Source organism: Pristiophorus japonicus, chromosome 15, assembly GCF_044704955.1.
Source record: "Pristiophorus japonicus isolate sPriJap1 chromosome 15, sPriJap1.hap1, whole genome shotgun sequence".
Lineage (NCBI taxonomy): Eukaryota > Metazoa > Chordata > Chondrichthyes > Pristiophoridae > Pristiophorus > Pristiophorus japonicus.
The window spans coordinates 14,542,434-14,560,324 of record NC_091991.1 but is presented as its reverse complement, the minus strand read 5'-3'; the positions used below and the strand labels follow the sequence as shown (position 1 = coordinate 14,560,324).

The 17,891-nt window shown below is 47.6% G+C and overlaps 1 protein-coding gene across 1 annotated transcript in view; it reads left to right on the top strand.

Annotated features, from left to right (window-relative positions):
• The first annotated feature begins 573 nt into the window (after positions 1 to 573).
• The window catches only part of cracr2aa (calcium release activated channel regulator 2Aa), a 75,981-nt gene continuing 58,663 nt past the window's right edge, over positions 574 to 17,891 (top strand). The window contains exons 1-4 of the mRNA XM_070901567.1: positions 574 to 792; positions 4,720 to 4,831; positions 5,940 to 6,111; positions 17,683 to 17,829. Of these exons, the coding sequence (XP_070757668.1) occupies positions 574 to 792; positions 4,720 to 4,831; positions 5,940 to 6,111; positions 17,683 to 17,829 (650 nt within the window). The remainder of the gene's footprint in view (positions 793 to 4,719; positions 4,832 to 5,939; positions 6,112 to 17,682; positions 17,830 to 17,891) is intronic.

Genomic DNA, 17,891 nt, shown 5'->3' with positions numbered 1-17,891 from the left:
ACATAACAAGTCACTGATCTCAATATTCATTGGTGCTTATTTTCTTTGAGGATAGCATTTTGCTTTTACAGATGAGCCTCCTGCTACAGGCCAGGATTCCAAACTACAGACACATTCCCATCGGATTTAATCAGAATGTTTGGGCTTATTGGGTTGATTGGTGTACCATTCTTTTGTCATGCTTGAGTATATTACAATAAAATGTTTTTCTTGCTTAATTCCCTTTTAAAGAGTTAGAAAATGAAACTGATCAATAAGATGAGCAAATATTCCCAAAACAATTATTGAACTTTAACATATATCTATCAACGTTGCATTGTGGAGCTAAATCTTCTGCTTCTCGATGTTTAGTAATGGAATTCTTCAACTCATTCAGTTTCTGCACTAATTCAACGTTTAATTTTCTGTTTCAGCTTGTCCAAAAGTCCAATTTATTAATGAAAATAAAGCAACGCTTTCTCACAAGGTTTTGCCTTTTGCAGGTAGCAGAGGTGAATTATCGAGACTGCCACTTCAAGGAGCGAAGAACAACAGCAAAAAACAGATGTAGCCTTCAGCTTTTGCAGCAGATTCATGGCAGCTTTCAAAAAAGAGCCCTTGGCAGATACAACAAGTCCAAGCCAAAGTGAAGGTGCTGATGATTTATCAGCACTGCCGGATTTAGAGATTGTTGACTGGAAGAAGGCCGAGATCCATAGTAATGGAGAACTGGCTATGATGGAGAACGCTCAGGAATTCTTCCAGATCTGCGACCGAGAAAAGAAGGGCTTTATTGACCGAAGAGATTTGCAGGTGAGATTTGAGAGTGAGGATTTACACACGAGGCTGGGAAGTGTTTTTTAATCATTGCTTCTGAAAGTTAATAACTGATTCTTCAGCCAGCTTTAAAAATTAAAAAAGATTCAAATCAGAGATTTAAGCATTTCTGCTGCTCATTAATGTCGCTTGAGTGGAGTCTTTCTCTGTCCGGAATCGCAATCCCGAGAGAAGCAACACAAACGGCCCTTACCACTGTTTGCCCTGGGCTGGGCTTCACCAGGCTGGCAGTCAGGCTGTGCCGGTCAACGGCCATCACTGGCTGTTTACAGATGTTGACAGCGGTTTTTGCATTTTCAATTTACATTTCAGCCTCATTCCATAATTCACAATCTTTGACAATATAATACTTGACATCGAAACGGGAGGACATTCAGCCCCTCGATCATAATTAATCTGTATCTTAATTCCATCTACCCTTAACAAAAATCTACCAATCCCAGTTTTGACATTTTCAATTGACTCAACATCTTTTTAAGGACGATTCCCACCGCCCTTTGTGTGAAGGAGTGCCCCCGACTTCACCCCTCAACGGCCTGGCTCTCCAGGTTTTTCCCCTTGTCTGGACTGCCCTCTTTCCCCCCACCCCCCTGCCTGAGGAAATAGTTTTTCTCTATCTACCCTATCCTGCCAGTGGGACAGGACGTACCCAGGGATGGTGCTGGAGGAGTCTGCCACCTTAGCTCAAAGCTATGATTCTGATAGTGTGACGGTCATATCAGATCATCCATGATCTTATTAAATGGCAGAGCAGGCTCACGGGGCCAAATGGCCTACTCCTGCTCCTATTTCTTATGTTCTTTTGTATGTCGGGCTGCTGCTTGACTGGTCTGTGGGACATCTACCGCGGAGTTTGGGCGGATGATCAATAAAATCGATGGGCTGCCGCAGTCGGATGATTTTCCCTCTCCGAGCCATATTCAGCTTGGGGGATTTGAGCGGTGTGCACTTCCGCCGGAAACGGTGTGATGAAGCCGCTGTAAAGGAGACATTCCAGTGGCGAGCTCTGCGGTGTGCGGGCCGCTGGAAAGCCACAAGGACCGGGATTTTCAGCTGCAAAAAGGTAAGACTTTTCCCAGCAGTGCCCCCGCGAGGTATTCGAGTCGGTGCTCGAACGGGACACCGCTGGAGTGCTGCCGCGATCGGGGCCCTTTGGTAGGGAAATCGTTTTATTCATTATTAGTGATTTTATTTAAGATTACAGTATCCACTGTATTTATCTTTTAATAGTTTTTATTAATTGTTTTGGCTCCATTCAACCTGCTGAGTGCTGCTCAGGGGTTTGCACATACTCTTGTACAACTTTCAGGTCTGACTCTTTAGTTGGAGGCCTGTGGGCTGCAGACACTTGCTTGGCAGGGTTCACCCTGAGGATGGGTGGAGTGTTGGGAGGGCAACACCTGGTACACCTGGTCAGAAGCCGGGCGGCACGCAGGAGAAGGTGTCGCTGTCAGCACCGTGCAGACAGGCAGCGGGCAAGGGAGGCAGCGGCCATGATTCGTTCATTCTGCACCAGAGCAGGGCGCCCGCCGTCTTGATCGGCCCGAATCAGGATAGCCAAGGGATATCCCCTGTCCACTTGGCTGCTCACTCCTCTGTGGAACCCCAGGACAACGCCAGAGCATGCATACAGTGATGCTCATTGTGCCACCAGGTGCATCATCGAGCAGTGCATAGACATCCTTAAGCAGAGGTTCCGGTGCCTGGACTGCTCTGGTGGCACCTTGCAGTACTCTCCTCAATGGGTCTCCATCATCGTCCTGGTCTGCTGCATGCTGCGCAACCTTGCCGTCATGAGGGGACAGCCGCTGGAGGTCGGGCCAACAGTACCACCCGAGGAGGAGGCGCAGAGTAGGAGGATCCCCGTTGCCCCAGAGGCGTGGACCCATCGCCACCCTGGAAGGGCCGGGTGCAGACTGGCCAGCACCCTCCTGGGAGGGTGTGTCCTCACATATATGGAGGTGCCTGACACCTCCCCTGCAATCTCCCTCCGTGCATTATGTACTGGCGGTCTGCCAGGTCTCCCCACGTCAGGACACAGTATTCTTCTATCCTCTACACTGTCCATCAGTGTCTCCAGCTCCCTATCAGTGAACTTGTTGGCTCTCCTTGCACCTCTGACACCAGTCATCCTTCCAACCTCCTTCCTCCCCACCCCCCCCCCCTCCCTCCCCCCCACCCCCCCCCTCAGGGTCTTGCTGCAAACCGAGGCCTTTAAAAATGCCAGGGAGCAGCTGGCTCATTTGAAACCCTTACCTGCATGCTGAATTTCTCAGTGGTGATAACGCTCAAATTAAGACAGCCACACCGCTGAAAAATCCACTTTGGAAGGGTTCATTAGCGCTGGAACCCATTAGTTCATTTTTGGAACTGAATATGGGGTGGCCCAGCCACTCAAAAATTTCGGCGCTAATGGTCACAAAAAGGTAGGGGGGAACACCAGCTTTCCAGCAGTGCTCAATTTCGGGCCCCAAGAATATTCCGGATCGAAATGAGGGAACACTTTTTTCCACACTAAAGGTAGTGGAAATATGAATCCCTTTCCCAAAAGGCTGTGGGTGCTGGCGGTCAATTCAAGCTTTCAAGACTGAGATAATAATGGGGGACTTCAACTATCCTAATATAGACTGGGATCATAATAGTGTAAGGGGCAGAGAGGGGGAAGATATTCTGAAGTGTGTTCAGGAGAACTTTCTTGATCATTATGTTTCTGGCCCGACGAGGGAGGAGGCATTGCTGGATCTGGTTCTGGGGAATGAGGTAGGTCAAGTGGAGCAAGTGTCGGTCGGGGAACATTTAGGGAACAGTGATCATAGTATCATAAAGGTTTAGATTAGCTATGGAAAAGGCCAGGGAGCACTCTAGAGTAAAAGAAGCTAAATTGGCCCGTGCTGGAATTGGGGCATAATTCGAATTTAGTGAAAACTTAGCGCCAGCCGAGATGGGTGGGAAGAAGTTTGCAAATTCAGCACTTTGTTTCCCAAATGGGAGAGCTGCGTTGTTGGAGCGCTCAATGGCCTCCTTGTAGTGGTAGCGGAGCGAGAGAGGGGCGGAAGCCTGGTGATGTCACTCAGCGCTGCGCTGACGCGTCACAACATCCTTCCCCTTCTGTTAAAGGGGACGGCCGCTGTGAAGTCTCAAGCTGCTTTCCTGGTACCCACTGGGCCATCGGGGTGGGTTTTAGCTGGGCCAGAGGCCGGGCACCGAGAGGGGGGGGCAGGGAGGGTTTTGGCTGGGCCAGAGGCCGGGCACCGAGGGGTGGGGGCAGGGGCAAGGGAGGGTTTCGGCTGGGCCAGAGGCTGGGCACCGAGGGGTGGGGGCAGGGAGGGTTTCGGCTGGGCCAGAGGCCGGGCACCGAGGGGTGGGGGCAGTGAGGGTTTCGGCTGGGCCAGAGGCCGGGCACCGAGGGGGTGAGGGCAGGGAGGGTTTTGGCTGGGCCAGAGGCCGGGCACCGAGGGGTGGGGGCAGGGAGGGTTTCGGCTGGGCCAGAAGCCGGGCACCGAAGGGTGGGGGCAGGGAGGGTTTCGGCTGGGCCAGAGGCCCCGCACCGAGGGGTGGGGACAGGGAGGGTTTCGGCTGGGCCAGAGGCCCGGCACCGAGGGGTGGGGGCAGGGAGGGTTTCGGCTGGACCAGAGGCCGGGCACCGAGGGGTGGGGGCAGGGAGGGTTTCGGCTGGGCTAGAGGCCAGGCACCGAGGGGGGGGTGTAGGGAGGGTTTCGGCTGGGCCAGCGGGCCGGCACCAAGAGAGGGGGGCCCGGCCAAACCAGCCGCCATTGTCGGGCTGACTGCAAAGCCCCCTAATATCTGGTGTGAATCTGTTTGTTGTGGTAACCAGAGCAATGAAGTTATTATTGCAACAAAGAATTGGCTGCAGTATGTTTCTGAGCGAGGTTGTTTTTTCAGCACCTTCAGACTGAGCTTTCTCTCGATGTGGACGAGCTGCAGAATGTGTTCGATGCTCTGGATATGGATGGGAATGGCTATCTGACCTTGGAGGAATTTACCGTTGGATTTAGTGAGTTCACACACATAACTGGAACTTGAATTTATGATACAATTGTACTGTGACTATTCCGAGGTAAGAGCAAACACAAGAATGGATTTTTAAACATAACCACCTGGAGTTTCCGCGAGGTTTTGCTATTTTATTTCAGCATACTTTGCCCGAAATCAGGCAAACCAGAGCAAAACATCGAGGAATCTGAAGTGCAAATTATGTTAAGAGCAAATCGAGTTTCTGCAATCTGTTGCGTTTAGTTTAAAAAAAAACATCGCACTGGAGGCTGGCCCCGCCCACTAGAATGGCCACACCCTCCGATCGAATTAGTCACCATAGCGACTTTCTGCGAATTGGGCCTTCGAGGAGGCCCTGAAAATAAAGCTGCTTTTCAGTGCACCGACTCTAATCGGCACATTGTAAAAGCTTTATAAATATTTTTTGAAAAATTATTTACTAAAAAACTGACTACCATACACCAATGAAACTAGCAAAGGGTTCTCTATAGTTTCTTTTAAAGTAATTTTCAGTGATTTAAAATCAGGTTGCTCACAGCTGGTGGACTGGACATTGATTAAGATGCTCATTTTTTGTGATAAACCCACCTTCAGCTGTATTAATAAAACTGCACCAGGTCCCAGCTCTTAAATACATCAAGAAATATTTTTAATGCAAAATAAAGTACTAAACCATTGCTCGATTGAGCTGGTTCGGGGCAATATCCAAATGAGATTGAGCGAAAACGAGCACAATTTGTGGCCGAATTGTCGACTGTGCTCAAAAGTGCAAACACTTATTGACCATTTTCAGCTGGCTGAAGATTAAAGACAATGTAAAAGCACAAGAGGTTTATAAAAAAACACGGGCTGTGCTGGGAACCGCTGAATTTTACATTCCATCGCGATCGGAACGTGGTGTGGGGTTACACTGAAATAACGCCGTGTGCTCAGCCAATTAAAACCCAGCTGTCATTTGAATTCTATACTCGACCAAACTGGGACGTAAATGTTTCTAATGTGTTACCAAAACAGAAAATGGAGAGAGAAACAGAGTTAACGTTTCAGCTCGATGACCTTTCATCAGATATGTTTACTGATTCAGAAATCCTGGATCTTTTTGGCATCAGATCAGTTCCTGGTTGGGGAAAAGATCATTGGACACCAGGTAACGAAAGGCCAGCATCAGAGTGAAGCCCTGTATTCGAATCATTGGGACCAACAGTCGGCAACAGGTGACACTGAGGAACACCACTTCTATACGCTGATGGACAACCTGGGAGCGAGGAACCTCTTTGAAGAGTAAGTGACATCGCAGCGACATAATCAGATACTTCAGCTCAATTCAGTATATTCAACGATTTGTCACTGCATCTGCTCTCCAAATGCACAATTCAACAAAATATAACCTTTCCTTATTTGTATGGCTGAATATATTTTTAAAGAAGGATTTTTTGAGCCAGTCACTAGTTGTTCATTGCTCTTTGGGTTAGTTACTGGCTGGAGACAGTGGCTCCTGTCTAGCCTTTGAGCTGTCTGTTAAACACTGTTTAAAAAATTCCCTCCTAAAAACAGCAACAACTTATATTTATATAACGTCTTTAAAGTAGTAAAATGTCCCAAGGTGTTTCACGGAGCCACGTGAGATATTGGGGAAGATGAGGGCCAAAGAGCATCTTAAAGGAGGAAAGAGAGGTGGAGAGGTTTAAGGAGGGAATTCCAGAGAGGGCCAAGGCAGCTGTCGACACGGCCACCAATGGTGGAGCAATTAAAATCGCCAATACAATGGATTACTCTGTGATCGATTTCATGGATAATTGAAATTTGAAATGTCCTCTTTGCGTCTATTACTGACAGAGCCCAGGGAATGATGGGAGCTTCTCACCAACATTCTCGTGCTGTGACAATGATGGAGAATCGGTTGCGCGATGGGATTGGGTAGTTTATGTATACTTGCAATACCTCGCCCAGTAACGCGTGCAAGTATTCTACATCAGCTGCCTCTGCCTGTGGGAAATCAAAGGATGTAAAAATGGGCTCAGACCAGGCAACGTTTGACCCCAACTCATTTTCTGCCTTGCCCAATGTAGTTCCAATGAGAATTTGGCAGAGGATTAGGACAGTTAATTGTAGCACTATTTGATGTGGTATAGTAAAATGGGAACAGGAGGAGGCCATTCAGCCCCTCGAACCTTCATTCAGTTAGATCATGCCTGGTCTGTACTTCAACTCCATTTACTCACCTTTGCTCATATTCCTTGATACCCTTCATCATCATCCATCATCATAGGCAGTCCCTCAGAATCGAGGAAGACTTGCTTCCACTCTAAAAAAATGAGTCCTTAGGTGACTGAACAGTCCAATACGAGAACCACAGTCCCTGTCATAGGTGGGACAGATAGTCGTTGAGGGAAAGGGTGGGTGGGACTGGTTTGTCGCACGCTCCATCCGCTGTCTGGGCTTGATTTCTGCACGCTCTCGGCGACGAGACTCGAGTTGCTCAGCGCCCTCCCGGATGTTCTCCACTTAAGGCGGTCTTTGGCCAGGGACTCCCAGGTGTCGGTGGGGATGTTGCACTTTACCAGGGAGGCTTTGAGGGTGTCCTTGTAATGTTTCCTTTGCCCACCTTTGGCTCGTTTGCCGTGAAGGAGCTCCGAGTAGAGTGCTTGCTTTGGGAGTCTCTTGTCTGGCATGCGAACAATGTGGTCTGCCCAGCTGATCAAGTGTAGTCAGTGCTTCAATGCTGGGGATGTTGGCCTGGTCGAGGACGCTAACATTGGTGCATCTGTCCTCCCAGGGGATTTGCAGGATCTTGCGGAGACATCGTTGATGGTATTTCTCCAGCGACGTGAGGTGTCTACTGTACATGGTTCATGTCTCTGAGCCATACAGGAGGGCGGCTATTACTGCAGCCCTGTAGACCATGAGTTTAGCGGCAGATTTGAGGGCTGGGTCTTCGAACACTCTTTTCCTCAGGCGGCCAAAGGCTGCACTGGCTCACTGGAGGCAGTGTTGGATCTCGTCGTCAGTGTGTGCTTTTGTTGATGAGAGGCTCCCGAGGTTTGGGAAATGGTCCACGTTGTCCAGGGCCGCGCCATGGATCTTGATAACTGGGAGGCAGTGCTGTGCGGCAAGGACAGGTTGATGGAGGACCTTTGTCTTACGGATGTTTAGCGTAAGGCCTATGCTTTCGTAAGCCTCAGTAAATACGTTGACTATGACTTGGAGTTCAGTCTCTCTATGCGCACAGACGCAGGCGTCGTCCGCATACTGTAGTTCGATGACCGAGGTTGGGGTGGTCTTCGACCTGGCCTGGAGACGACGATGGTTGAACCGGTTCCCACTGGTTCTTTAGTTTAGTTCCACTCCAGCGGGGAGCTTGTTGATTGTGAGGTGGAGCATGGCAGTGAGGAAGATTGAGAAGAGAGTTGGGGCGATGACGCAGCCCTGTTTGACCCCGGTCCGGATATGGATTGGGTCTGTAATGGATCCGTTGGTAAGGTCACGGCCTGCATGTCGTCGTGGAGCAGGCGAAGGATGGCGACGCACTTTTGGGGGCATCCGAAACGGAGGAGGACGCTCCATAGACCCTCGCGGTTAACAGTATCAAAGGTCTTTGTAAGGTCGAAGGCGGCCATGTATAAGGGCTGGTGCTGTTCTCTGCATTTTTCCTGCAGTTGTCGTGTTGTAAAAATCATGTCCATTGTGCCCCGTAGGGGACAAAATCCACACTCTGACTCCGGGAGGAGCTCCTTAGCCACAGGGAGAAGATGGTTGAGGAGGACTCTAGCGACGACTTTCCCAGTGGCTGATAACAGGGAGATTCCTCTGTAGTTGCCGCAGTCGGACTTGTCCCCTTTTTTAAAGATGGTCACGATCACTGCATCTCTGAGATCTCCCGGCATGTTCTTCACCCTCCAGATGAGAGAGATGAGGTCATGTATTCGCACCATCAGTGCCTCTCCGCCATACTTCAGTGCCTCAGTGAGGATTCCATCCACTCCCGTAGCCTTGTTGTTCTTAAGCTGTCTTATGGCTTTTTCTACCTCGTGCGGTGCTGGGGTTTTACTGAGGTGGTGGCGGGTAGCATGCTGCAGAATGGAGTCGAGGACACTCGAGTCAAAGACAGAGTCTTGGTTGAGGAGATCGTCAAAGTTCTCCTTCCAGCAGGCCCTGACTGCCTTGGTGTCCTTGATGAGTGTTTCCCCGTTCTTGGCCAGCAGTGGGGTGGGGCCTTGGGAGTTTGGACTGTAGGTGGCCTTGACTGCGATGAAGAATCCTCGCGCATCATGGCTGTCGGCCAGCTGCTGTAACTCCTGTGCTTTCTCCATCCACCACCTGTACTTTAGGTACCGAGTTTTTTGATGGACCTCAGCCTTAAGCTAACAAACTTCTATTGATCTTGTGTATGATGTTCATGTGCTTATAAAGCTGTTCTCTGTGTCAGCTGCTAATGACTCCTTGACATGTCAATGCATTCCATTCTCAGTACCCTTTGCCAATTTTCAGTCCATCCTGTCTCCCATCTTCCTATGTTCTGGATTAATAACTTCTACGGCATGAGATCAAAGGCTACTTGAACCCTAAATATATCACGTTTGAAGAATTCCAGTTGTCAACAAGATTTGTGATTTTCTGAACCCTGATGTTTCTCTCTCATGGGGAACAGTTGGTGACCCACTAATCAGTGACAAATTTATCCGTGGCATCACATCTTTAAAAAGGAGCTGATGAATATTGTATTTCTGTGCCAAAATGTCTGAAATTCCCCAAATCCTCTGTTCTGATCAATCGATTATCATCAGTCAGGATTTCACACAGCAGAGAAATAATTCTTACCATAATGCGTATCTATTTAGACATTGGAATTATGTAAAAAAAAAAGAAATTTATTATATTCAAGTTAGCAATAAGCATGTTACATTATTTCCATATTCATGTTCGTGGAAAGAAAGACTTGCATTTATATCACATCTTCCACAACCACTGGCCGTTTGAAAGTGCTTTACAGCCAGTGAAGTACTTTTTGATGTGCTGTCACTGTGTAAAGTTAAGAACCGGCTCAATGGGCCAGATGGTCTTTACCTGTCCGTCATTGTTCGTATGTTCTTATGTTCATAAAGCAGAAAGTATTTCATGACGCACACACCCGTAACTGGGTAGGAATTTTTAAAAAAGAGTTACACATCATTTTGATGTGTTACCTCAGATGATTTATGGCGTAGTCCCATATTTTGTAATATAACAAAATATTTACAGCACAGAAACAGGCCATTTGACCCAACAGGTCCATGCCAGTGTTTATGCTGTTCGTTGCAACAAATATGATCAGTGGACATCCAGATGTGCCCTTGTTCCGAGCCACACAATAATATTCCCAGGACTCATCAGGTTAGTCTTAACGGGCAATGTTAAAAACGTAAATGTTTTTATATTTATTTGAGTTGGGAATTCAGCATTGATTTTCTGTTGCTATTTTCAAATGTAGACGATTTAAGTGACTCGAGAGGATCGAAACCAGTATTCCCGAGATTGAACTCAGTTCTGCGGTCGTGAACTGCCCTGCCTCGGGATTTAAAAAAATTTTTTTTTTTATTCGTTGCCAATCTTTCCAATTCTTTGTCAGATCATAAACGCTAAAGGTCACCTTGCGCCCAAACAAAGATCACTCTGCGCCAATGATTTTGCTCTTAGCCAAAAGGCCTAGAGCCAAGGCTGCACCGTTCCTGGAAGTACTGCAATACCAGGTTCGTGCATGGAGTTGGATGGGGTGTCCCCCACCCATCTCCATGGAGGTGGATGGGGCAAGCCCCCCACCCACCTCCTATTTCCAAAAAGCATAGGAGAACCACCTTCCTGATCCAGGGAGAACCACTTTCTGGTCATGGTTACTCCCCTGTCAGGTCAGTTACGCATGATCTTAGCCACCTGCCCTGCCTCGGGATTGATTTTCAGCGCCCCCCCCCCCTGCAAACCCCTGCCCCCATGGGCTTGGAACCCTGCCTGGTCCTGTGGCACCCTTGGCCAAACCCGGTCAACCAGGCCGGCTTCCAGGCGGGAAACCTGCCCATTACGTCGCGCAGATGCTGTGGAGTTAAAACAGCGTGTGGTCTGCCGGTTCCTGCCCCCGGCCCTGCTCTGGGCGGCTGGGAAACTACAAAATCCAGCCCAAAGTTTCGGCAAACTTTCTGGAGAGCAAGCTGCAGAAACTGGGGGGCAGCAGTGGCTACCAATAGTAAAGCAGCTTAATGCAACTTTGTCCCATTGCTGACCGTTACTGGAACATCGCGGTGCAGTCGAGGAGTTTAACTGACTTATGATGAATTAATAAGCCAGGCCCACACCTTCTTTCCCAGTTGCACTGATCGACTGAGTAATTCGAATGTACCGTTTTTAACAGGGTCTCATCCTCATAGGCGGTCCCTCGAACGAGGATGACTTGCTTCCGCAAAAGTTCACAGATGTTTCAATGAAGCACCCGATGTTCCAGTCCTGAACTCCAGTTGAGGGGGTGGAAGATGCCTGTGCGTGGATTATTTTTTTTTAAACGTGTGGTGACTGTTTCACACCAGCCACCACACGGGCTTGACAGAGCTAGGCCTTTATCCAGTGGCAAGGATTAACCAGGACGACTGGAGACCTGCTCTGCTGCACGGACCTAGTCCGCACACATGTATCGCAGGTTGGGCTGGTCCATGCTGCCCCTGGGTCCTCAGCTCTTCTGGGCCCCGTACCCTCATTCACCGCACCTCCGCCATGATGTTCCAGGGCCCGGCGCTCCAGCTCTATTTATAGCCCCGACCTCACACAGGTCGGGGCGGCCCACAATGTTGTAGACCAGCCCAAAGTGCAGGCACAAATCATGTAGATTCCATCACAAGATCGCCAGTGAAGCTTTGTTTCACTCCGAAATCAAGTCACTCGCAATGGAGTTGCGAGAGTTGGCAACACTGCAGGTGTTTGATAGAAGAGGAAATGGAGCAGCACATATGGAAAGCTGTCTGATAGACAGGAACTAGAGAATTGGGATAAATGGATGTTGCTTGCACCGGAGGAGGCATGTCGTGATGGAACCCAGGGGTCAGTGCTCAAGTGGGATTAGCTTGGGATTGATACAGGGCTATGGGGAGAGAGCGGGACAGTGGGATTAGTTTGGGATTGAGATGGGGCTATGGAGAGAGAGGGGGGGGGGTGGGGACAGTGGGATTAGTTTGGGATTGATACAGGGCTATGGGGGGAGAGCAGGGCGGCGGTATTTGTTTGGGATTGATACAGGGCTATGGAGAGAGTGCGGGCTGGTGGGATTAGTTTGGGATTGAGATAGGGCTATGGGGAGAGAGGGTGACAGTGGGATTAGTTTGGGATTGATACAGGGCTATGGGGAGAGAGTGGGGCAGTGGGATTAGTTTGGGATTGAGATAGGGCAATGGGGAGAGAGGGGGACAGTGGGATTAGTTTGGGATTGATACAGGGCTATGGGGAGAGAGTGGGATTAGTTTGGGATTGATACAGGGCTGTGCGGAGAGAGCGGGGCAGTACGATTAGTTTGGGATTGATACAGGGCTATGGGGAGAGAGCGGGGTGGTGGGATTACTTTGGGATTGATACAGGGCTATGGGGGGAGAGCAGGGCGGCGGTATTTGTTTGGGATTGATACAGGGCTATGGAGAGAGTGCGGGGTGGTGGGATTACTTTGGGATTGATACAGGGCTAAGAGGAGAGAGCAGGACTCTCAAAATTAAACATCTTTTAAGTGCAGCAGACCGATTGAGTTTTTCAGTCTGCACTGCATGCAGGGAGCTCATTCAAATTATTGCAGGAGACCAGAGATTGTGGCAGGTTTTTCCATTGTGTGTATTGGCCCTTATATCTGCTGCTGTGCAAATTTTTTCTGTTTTCTTAATTTTATAAATAAATAAATAGTGGCGACAAGAGGTTTGGCACAATGTTGAGCCAGTGTCTTGAAATATTACAATACCTTTTTTAAAAAAAAAAACTCTCAGATTATGCAAAATACTGACCAGTAATCTTTTGCTTAATGTTTTGTCTGATAATTTACTGAAGCAAACCGCAGCGTCCATGTGAGATCAAGTGACCAGTAAACAGAACTAAAGCTGTCTTTAATTGATATCCTACTATTTCTCATGCAAATGGAGATTATGGCTTTTAAACTATTTTTGCCCTCTGTTGGGTATGTGCTCGTGATGACCATTCTTATTATTTAGAGTTACATCGAGTGTACAGCACAGAAACAGGCCATTCAGTCCAACTGGTCCGTGCCGGTGTTTATGCTCCACATGGGCCTTCTCCCACCCCTCTTCATCTCACTCTATCAGCATATCCTATTCCTTTCTCCCTCCTGTGTTTATCTAGCTTCCTGTTATATGCATCGATATTATTCGCTTCAACCACTCCCTGTGGCAGCGAGTTCCACATTCTCACCACTCTCTGGGTAAAGAAGTTTCTCCTGATTTCGCTATTGGATTTATTATCCAGGTTTGCTGCTGACATAAGGTTATGTGGGAAAGCACAGGATAATTGGAAAAGCAGAATATTTTTAAATGGTGAGAGACTGGGAAATGTTGGTAGTCAGAGGGACCTGGGTGTCCGTGTACACTAATTACAGAAAGTTAACATGCAGGTAAAAGAAACAAAGACTTGCATTTATACAGCGCCGTTCACAACCACCGGACGTCTCAAAGTGCTTTACAGCTAATTAAGTACTTTTGGAGTGTAGTCAGTATCGAGGGAAACGCAGCAGCCACACGAAAGCTCCCACAAATAGCAATGTGATAATGACCATATCATCTCTTTTTGTTATGTTGATTGAGTGATACCGGCAATAACTCCCCTGCTCTTCTTCGAAATAATGCCATGGCATTTGTTATGTCCACTTGAGAGAGCAGATGGGGCCTCGGTTTAATGTCTCATCCGAAAGACAGCATCTCCGACAGTGCAGCACTCGCTCAGTACTGCACTGGAGTGTCAGCCTAGATTTTTGTGCTTAAGTCCCTGGAGTGGGACTTGAACCCACAACCTTCTGACTCAGAGGCGAGTGCTACCCACTGAGTCACAGCTGACACACTTACATACAGTAAGCGATTAGAATCATAGAATGGTTACAGCACAGAAGGAGGTCATTAGCCCATCGAGCCCGTGCTGGCTCTCTGAAAGAACACCTCAGCTAGTCCCACTCCCCCGCCCTTTCCCTGTACCCCTGCAAATTATTTCCCTTCAGGTACTTATCCAATTCCCTTTTGAAAGCCACGATTGAGCCTGCCTCCACCACCCTTTCAGGCCGTGCATTCCAGATCCTAACCACTCGCTGCGTAAAAACGTTTCCCCTCATGTCGCCTTTGGTTCTTTTACCAATCACCTTAAATCTATGTCCCCTGGTTCTCAACCCTTCCGCCAATGGGAACAGTTTCTCTCTATCTACTCTGTCCAGACCCCTCGTGATTTTGAACATCTCTATCAAATCTCCTCTCAACCCGCTCTGCTCCAAGGCGAACAACCCTAGCTTCTCCAGTTTATCCATGGAACTGAAGTCCCTCATCTCAGGAACCATTCTCGTAAATCTTTTCTGCACCCTCTCTAGGGCCTTCACATCCTTCCTAAAGTGCGATGCCCAGATTGGACACAATACTCCAGTTGAGGCCGAACCAGTGTTTTATAAAGGTTCATCATAACTTCCACGCTTTTGTACTCTATGCCTCTATTTATGAAGCCCAGGATCCCACATGCTTTGTTAACCGCTTTCTCAACCTGCCCCTGCCACCTTCAGCGATTTGTGCACATGCACCCCCTTTAGGATTGTACCCTTTAGTCTATGTTGCCTCTCCTCGTTCTTCCTACCAAAATGCATCACTTCACACTTTTCGCCGTTAAATTTCATCTGCCATGTGTCCACCCATTGCACCAACCTGTCTGTCCTCCTTGAAGTCGATCACTATCCTTCTCATTGTTCACAATACTTCGCATCCATGCTGCCTGTCCCTTTTATTCCATGGGCTTCAACTTTACTTATGTAGCACTTTATCAAACGCCAATTAGGAAAGCAAATGATATGTTGGCCTTTATTACAAAGGGATTAGAGTATGGATTGGAGGGTAGCTAATGTAACCCCACTTTTTTTTAAAAAAAGAGGGAGAGAGAAAACAGGGAATTATAGATCGGTTAGCCTGACACCGGTGGTTGGGGAAAATGTTGGAATCAATGATTAACGATGTAATAGCAGCACATTTGGAAAGCAGTGACAGGATCGGTCCAAGTCAGCGTGGATTTATGAAAGCGAAATCATGCTTGACAAATCTTCTAGAATTTTTTGAGGATGTAACTAATAGATTGGACAAGGGAAAACCAGTGGATGTGGTGTATTTGGACTTTCAAAAGGCTTTTGACAAGGTCCCACACAAGAGATTAGTGTGCAAAATTAAAGCACATGGTATTGGGGGTAATGTATTGATGTGGATAGAGAACTGGTTGGCAGACAGGAAACAAAGAGTAGGAATAAACGGGTCCTTTTCAGAATGGCAGGCAGTGATTAGTGGGGTACCACAAGGTTCAGTGCTGGGAACCCAGCTATTTACAATATACATTAATGATTTAGATGAAGGAATTGAGTGTAATATCTCCAAGTTTGCAGATGACACTAAGCTGGGTGGCAGTGTGAGCTGTGAGGAGGATGCGAAGAGGTTGCAGGGTGACTTGGACAGATTAGGTGAGTGGGTAAATTCATGGCAGATGCAGTATAATGTAGATAAATGTGAGGTTATCCACTTTGGTGGCAAAAATACAGAGGCAGAATATTATCTGAATGGTGACATTAGGAAAAGGGGAGGTGCAACGAGACCTGGGTGTCATGGTACATCAGTCGTTGAAAGTTTGGCATGCAGATACAGCAGGCGGTGAAGAAGGCAAATGGCATGTTGGCCTTCATAGCGAGAGGATTTGAGTATAGGAGCAGGGAGGTCTTACTGCAGTTGTACAGGGCCTTGGTGAGGCCACACCTTGAATATTGTGTACAGTTTTGGTCTCCTAATCTGAGGAAGGACATTCTTGCTATTGAGGGAGTGCAGCGAAGATTCACCAGACTGATTCCTGGGATGGCAGGACTGACATATGAAGAAAGACTGGATCGACTAGGCTTTTATTCACTGGAATTTAGAAGGATGAGAGGGGATCTCATAGAAACATATAAAATTCTGACGGGATTGGACAGGTTAGATACAGGAAGAATGTTCCCGATAAGGGGTAAGCCATTTAGGGCCGAGATGAGGAGAAACTTTTTCACTCAGAGAGTTGTGAGCATGTGGAATTCTCTACCACAGAAGTTGTTGAGGCCAGTTCGTTAGATATATTCAAAAGAGAGTTAGATGTTGCCCTTACGGCTAAAGGGCTCAAGTGGTATGGAAAGAAAGCAGGAACGGGGTACTGAAGTTGCATGATCAGCCATGATCATATTGAATGGTGGTGCAGGCTCGAAGGGCCGAATGGCCTACTCCTGCACCTATTTTCTATGATTCTATAAGAGTAGGGAAGTTTCACTACAATTACACAGGGCATTGATGAGGCCACACTTTGAGTACTGTGTACATTTTTGGTCTCCTTGCCTTAGAGAGAATACAACCTAGGTTTACTAGACTGATTCCTGGGATGGGGGGATTGTCCTATGAGGAGAGATTGAGTAGACTAGGCCTATATTCTCTAGAGTTTAGAAGAATGAGAGGTGATCTCATTGAAACTTTAAATTCTTAAGGGGCTTGACAGGGTAGATGCAGGGAGGATGTTTCCTCTGGCTGAGGAGTCTAACATCAGGGGTCACAGTCTCAGCATAAGGGGTCGGCCATTTAGGACTGAGATGAGGAGGAATTTCTTCACTCAGAGGGTTGTGAATCTTCGGAATTCTCTACCCCAGAGGGCTGTGGAGGCTCAATCATTGATTATATTCAAGACTGAGATCGATAGATTTAAGGATACTAAGGGAATCAAGAGATATGGGATTAGTGCGGGAAGGTGGCGTTGAGGTAGAAGGTCAGCCATGATCTTACTGAATAATGGAGCGGCTCGTGGGGCCGAATAGCCTACTCCTGTTTGTAATTCTTTTTAATGTTCTCATTCATGACCTCACGTTCTGGACTCCCTCACAAGCGGAAACATCTTGTCTACGTCAACCCTGTCGAGCCCTTTCATTATCTTAAAGACATCTATTGGGTCGACCTTCGGTCTTTTCTTCTCTAGAATAAAGAACCACAGCCTGTTCAGCCTTTCCTGATAAGTAAATACCTCTTCTCAATTCTGGTATCATCCTTGTGAATCTATCTTGCTCCAGTGCCTCTGTATCCTTTTTATAATATGGAGACCAGAACTTTTCACAGTGCTCCCAAGTGAGGTCTAATCAAGATTCGCAAACCACCCCAGTTTTTCAATTCTATCCCTCTACAAATGAACCCCAGTGCCTGGTTTGCTTTTATTATGGCCTTATTAACCTGCGTCGCTACATTTAGTGTCTGTGCCCCAGACCCCTCTGCTCCCCTACCCCATTTATTAAACATGTCCTGCTGTAATTACCCCCTATTGCCAGTGGTGGTGCTGCAACTGCTCACAGTCGGCAGAAACCTCGAGACTCCAACATGTTCTGATTCACAACTTGGTGTAAGTTTTCCTATTTAACTTTAGTAAGTGTGTTGTATAAAATAAGGACAAAATGTAATACCTGCAGATGTGGGACTGAATTTGGTCTGTGCACCTTGTTATCCCCTGCCCTCTAACCGGCCTTGATCCAGACTGTCCTTGATCCAGACTGTCCTTGTGCACTGCCACAGGAGGTCAGTGTTAGTGTGTGTATATCGAATAAAATTGTGTATTTTTCAGCCAAAGGGAAATCCGAAGCCTTTGGACACAACTCAGAAAAGATGAGCCACATTTACTTACTCATTTTGAAGCGTTCCTGGCAAAAATTTCCAACCAGATTCAAGAGGCCAACGAGGAAAAGGAAATAATGGAGGTTGCTCTAAAAAGGTTTGTTTGAATTTTAAAATATCTCCTTTCAGGAGGTTACTTAAAGTATGTGTTTAACCAGG